This window comes from Arachis ipaensis, chromosome B05 (assembly GCF_000816755.2).
Source record: "Arachis ipaensis cultivar K30076 chromosome B05, Araip1.1, whole genome shotgun sequence".
In the NCBI taxonomy this organism is placed as follows: domain Eukaryota; kingdom Viridiplantae; phylum Streptophyta; class Magnoliopsida; order Fabales; family Fabaceae; genus Arachis; species Arachis ipaensis.
Window position 1 is genome coordinate 3,036,332 of NC_029789.2, and position 5,366 is coordinate 3,041,697.

At 37.3% G+C, this 5,366-nt stretch overlaps 1 protein-coding gene across 2 annotated transcripts; it reads left to right on the plus strand.

Annotated features, from left to right (window-relative positions):
• On the plus strand, positions 110-4,504 carry LOC107642485 (subtilisin-like protease SBT3.9). Of its 2 annotated transcripts, XM_016345863.2 has the most exons (11): positions 113-429; positions 535-629; positions 715-812; positions 921-1,079; positions 1,692-1,803; positions 1,887-2,415; positions 2,513-2,607; positions 2,704-2,946; positions 3,038-3,152; positions 3,224-3,413; positions 3,699-4,504. In XM_016345863.2, the coding sequence occupies exons 1-11, from the start codon at positions 352-354 to the stop codon at positions 4,259-4,261; spliced, it is 2,277 nt and encodes a 758-aa protein (XP_016201349.1). In that variant the 5' UTR covers positions 113-351; the 3' UTR covers positions 4,262-4,504. The 2 variants fall into 2 exon arrangements, with proteins under 2 accessions (XP_016201348.1, XP_016201349.1); XM_016345862.2 differs by having other exon boundaries at positions 110-429; positions 715-1,079.

Below are 5,366 nucleotides of genomic sequence, written 5' to 3' on the forward strand. Positions count from 1 at the left end.
GAGAGGAGAGAGGAAATTAACTAATTTTCTTGGTTAGTTCAGAGAACACAAGTCCCTATCTCTCTATCTCTATCTGTGTGTATCATAATCTTAACCTTTTTAACCCACTACTACTCCACGTTTTCACATTCTTTGTTTTCTCTCTTAATTCTTGTTCTTATATATAAACCTCTCTCATTGAATTCTCACACATGACACACCCCACAACTTTGCACCTAAACACATGATTCTTGTTCTGCCTTCTCCTATTTCTCCATCTTGATTTCCCTTTTCTCTGAATTGGCATTCAGTTTCTGCAACCCTTTATCGTTTCATGACCAATCATTAGCCAAAGCTTGGAACTTGTGACCAATGTCATCTTCAAGTCTCTTCTTTTATCTGTTTCTTGCAGTTCTTGCTGCAGAAACTACCTTTTGCTTTTCTTCTAAGGTACTTACATAGCTTCTTATTGTTATGTTTTCTTCTGTATTAATTTGTTAATTAATTAACCAATCAATCAAGCTATATGGAATTTGAATTGTACGGCAATGGCAGGTTTATGTAGTGTACATGGGAAGCAAAACTGGGCAAGAACCAGAGGATGTTCTAAAGCAACACCATCAAATGCTTGCTGCTGTTCATGAAGGAAGGTTAGAATAATTGATGCCTGTTTTTTTCTTTCGGAAAATTCTCCCTTTCTTTCTTGTTTCTGATATGTGATTTTTCTTTTAACAGTTTTGAGAAAGCACAAGCTTCTCATATTTATAGCTACAAACATGGTTTCAGAGGCTTTGCAGCCAAGTTGACTCAAGAACAAGCTTCACAAATTTCAAGTATGCAACTGAATTTCTTCTTTCTTTTTGAAACTATAAGAATTTCTAACATACAAATCAATGGCTTCTTGCTGTTAACAACTCTCTTATGTTCAAAATTATGGCCAGGAATGTCTGGAGTTGTTTCAGTTTTTCCCAATTATAAGAGAAAACTTCACACCACTCATTCATGGGACTTTATGGGACTTGAGAAGGATGAAACCATGGAGATTCTAGGACAATCCACAAAGAACCAAGCCAATATCATCGTTGGTTTCATTGATACCGGTGAGTTTGTACTATGTAGTCTTTACTCATAGTTACCAGATTCTTTTTAAATGAATAATAATTGTAACTTTAAGAAAAGTAAGTAACAACTAACAACCATTCAAACTTTCTAGTAACTCTGGTTTTGCTGCTACAGCCTCCTATGATAGAACCTTTTTGGTTACTTTTCCTTCATCACTTACGTACAAATGTGTACCTTTACTTCAATGTCCCATAAACACATTTATTATCCTGTTCACAAGAACTTCTACACTTCATTTATTTCTTTAGTAGCCCAAATTATGTACCTTTTATCCCTCTACTTTTAGGAATAGCAACTAAAAGGAAACTATGACTCATAACACTGGACCTTCACATGGTATCATTGTGTAGTCAAATTCCTACTTATGAACTACTTTAATTAGATCAGCATTCTATTAAAAGTTTGCATTCTGATACATTACACCTAATCTGTTGAAAACAAATATCATCACTGTTATGAAAATTATTTTGGTACAATATCAGTGGGAAAAGGTGTAGGTACTAAATAGTCAGTGCAATGGTGGGGTTTTTGACTTTTTGTCATGGTGTGCATTTAATTTTTTTGCTTATTGGTTATGACTATTCATGAAGGAATTTGGCCTGAATCACCAAGCTTTAGAGACACCGACATGCCAGCAGTGCCACCAAGTTGGAGGGGCCATTGTCAATTAGGAGAAACATTCAATGCATCTTCTTGTAACAGGTTTTGTTTTGTGGTTGGAGTTGAATCACACCCTCAAAAGTTTTTCACCATGTTGACTTCATTGGTTAATTATTATGGTGCAGGAAAGTGATAGGAGCAAGATATTATATGAGTGGATTTGAAGCAGAAGAAGGGTCAGACAAGAAGGTCTCTTTCAGGTCCCCAAGGGATAGCACTGGACATGGGAGCCATACGGCCTCCACGGCGGCCGGCCGCTATGTGTCGAACATGAGTTACAAGGGGCTGGCAGCTGGAGGAGCCAGGGGAGGTGCACCTATGGCTAGAATTGCTGTTTACAAAACTTGCTGGGATTCAGGTTGCTATGATGTGGACTTGCTAGCTGCCTTTGATGATGCCATAAGAGATGGTGTTCACATTATATCATTGTCTCTGGGTCCTGAAGCCCCTCAAGGAGAGTATTTCAATGATGCCATATCAGTGGGGTCCTTTCATGCTGCTAGGCATGGAGTTCTAGTGGTGGCATCAGCTGGGAATGAAGGAACTCCTGGTTCTGCTACTAACCTTGCACCTTGGATTTTCACTGTTGCTGCTAGCTCCACTGATAGGGACTTCACCTCTGATGTTGTACTAGGAAATGGTGTCAACATCTCGGTAATGTTTAGATTCTATTTTCGTTCATTGTTTCCATTTCTAGTGTTTTCTGCATTCATGTTGGATTGAGCTATTGTTTCTCCAATGAATGGAACAGGGTGAAAGTCTCAGCATCTTAGAAATGAATGCCTCCAAAAGAATAATATCTGCAGCAGATGCCTTTGATGGATATTTTACTCCTTATCAATCCAGGTGAAGCACAAGGTACTTGATAGAGAGAACAGTCTAAATCAATTTGCATGGATGGTTTTTCTAAGTTTGGTATTGTTTCGATTCTGTTTTTTGCAGTTACTGTGTAGATAGCTCCCTGAATAAGACCAAGGCCAGAGGGAAGGTTCTGGTGTGTAGACATATAGAGAGTTCATCAGAATCAAAGTTGGCCAAAAGTAGGGTAGTGAAAGAGGCAGGTGGTGTTGGAATGATACTCATTGATGAGACAGATAAAGATGTTGCCATACCATTTGTGATTCCTTCAGCTATTGTTGGAAGTAGAACAGGCGAACATATTCTATCATACATCAATAGAACAAGGTTTGTTTTACACCTGAGAAAATAGACACTGATGTTAAGTATGTTGCTTGTTTTGCCATTATCTGACCCCGCATTCTGTTGTGCGGAACAGAAAGCCTATGGCGAGGATATTTGCAGCCAAGACAGTTCTAGGAACTCGACCTGCACCCCGAACAGCGGCATTCTCTTCTAAAGGCCCCAATTCCTTAAACCCAGAAATCTTGAAGGTGATATTCTCATAAGTACATAAACATGCCTCTCTCAATTATGGAAGATTTCTCACTGTACTGCTATGTAGCCTGATATTACAGCTCCCGGATTAAACATTCTCGCAGCATGGTCTCCGGCAGCCGTTGGAAAAATGAAGTTCAATATTATATCAGGAACTTCTATGTCTTGTCCGCATGTATCTGGAATTGCAGCATTAGTCAAAGCTGTCCATCCTTCATGGTCGCCATCTGCTATCAAATCTGCTATCATGACAACTGGTATCAAATTTTAGTCAAACATTACTGTTTGTAATCAATCAACTGGTTTTTCCAAGAACATAACTAGATTAACACAAAGTTTGGAATTATTCTTAATCAAACATTAAATCATAACTCCTTACCAGATCAAAGTTTGTTGGTCATCATATGATGCCTCAAAATGTAGAAAAGTTAAATATATCACACATAACACAGTGAAAAAGTAGATCATTGAATATACAGTCCATACAGTCCACAAGTTTCACTGATTCTATTCAAGAAACTAATCATAAATTCAATGTGCAGCTACTATTCTGGATAAGCAGCACAAACCCATTAGAAGGGACCCTGATGGAAGAAGAGCCAATGCATTTGACTATGGATCAGGGTTTGTGAACCCCACAAGAGTTCTAGATCCTGGCCTTGTCTATGATTCACAGCCAGAAGACTATATTGACTTCCTCTGTTCAATTGGTTATGATAAGAGGTCACTCCATCTTGTTACAGGAGACAACAGCACATGTGATGGGGCATTCAAGAAACCATCCAGCCTCAACTATCCATCTATTGCAGTGCCTAATCTTGAAGACAACTTTTCAGTAACACGTGTTGTCACCAATGTTGGAGAAGCAAGAAGTGTATATAAATCTGTAGTGGTTTCTCCTGCTGGAGTTAATGTCACTGTTGTGCCAGACAGGTTAATCTTCGGAAGAATTGGACAGAAAATCAAGTTCACATTGAATTTCAAAGTGGCTGCTCCTTCAAAGGGCTACACATTTGGGTTCTTGTCATGGAAGAATGGCAGGTCTCAGGTCACAACTCCTATAGTTGTCCGGGCTTCATCATCAGGCTTTGGGTTGGTCAGATAACAGTGTTTGTAAATAACTACATTAGCTTAGGAGCTGTGAGAATATTGCAGTCACTATATGCCTATCACAACCAATTCTTCTAAAAATCCCTGATGCAGTCTAGAAGATCACTGCCAAACATATGCTATAGTTATATGCTCAGTGTAGCAAATATTACCAAAACACAGAATTTGAAGAAATTATATCCAGGAGTCCTGAAATTTCTCTGATTTATTTTCAATATAGGTTCTTCAGCACTTTCCATGTGTGATGTGTTTTTCCTTCCCCACCAAAGTGGGAAGTTAAGAAGGTGTATTAATTATTTTTAATCTTTAACCTTTATAATAATAATTTTTGAAAAAATAATATGCTAAAAAAGAGTATGGAGTTGTTTTATTTTCCTAAATAATAAAGTTATCTTTCCCTTCAAGCAAATTGAAAACTATGCAGTAAAATTATAAGAGAGTAACTCTAATCTTAGTATTACATTGGCAATATATTTTTTCTTCCTCTTTCATAAAGGATAAATGTGATTGGCAATCATGTGAGGAACAACTTTCCTGATGATCCACATGTTCACTTTTGTAAGGCTCAATTCATTAGCTGCAGAATACTCAAATGGGAAAACTCTATGATGTCAGGAACAACAATATAGAACAACACTTACTCTGTATAATTAATCTCGAAGTAAATTGTCTAAAGTTAAAAGTTTGCTGCTTCTTAAAACATTAAATCATATTTGCATAAGAAACCATAGAATTACAATGGATAACCTACCACAATGAACTAGAAACAATACCTTACTATGACAAAAAAACATTAGATGATCAAAGTATTCCAGAAACATTCTAGACAAAGAACAGAAAGGTTGAATTTTGACTTATATAATTTCTACAAATGTGTTTTTTAATCCATCCAAGTTCCAAAGAGCTACCTAAAGGACTCAAACCTTAAACTTTGATTTTAGAGATTATATAACAACGTATAGATGTCATCGTCAGAAGATGAAATGACATACAAGTCTAGGAATCGCAGACACTAGGAGTGTATCTCTGACGGGTCAACAAGACCTTCCATTACAACAAGTTGATCCAGCAGTGCAATTTTTTCATCTTCAAGAGTCTTT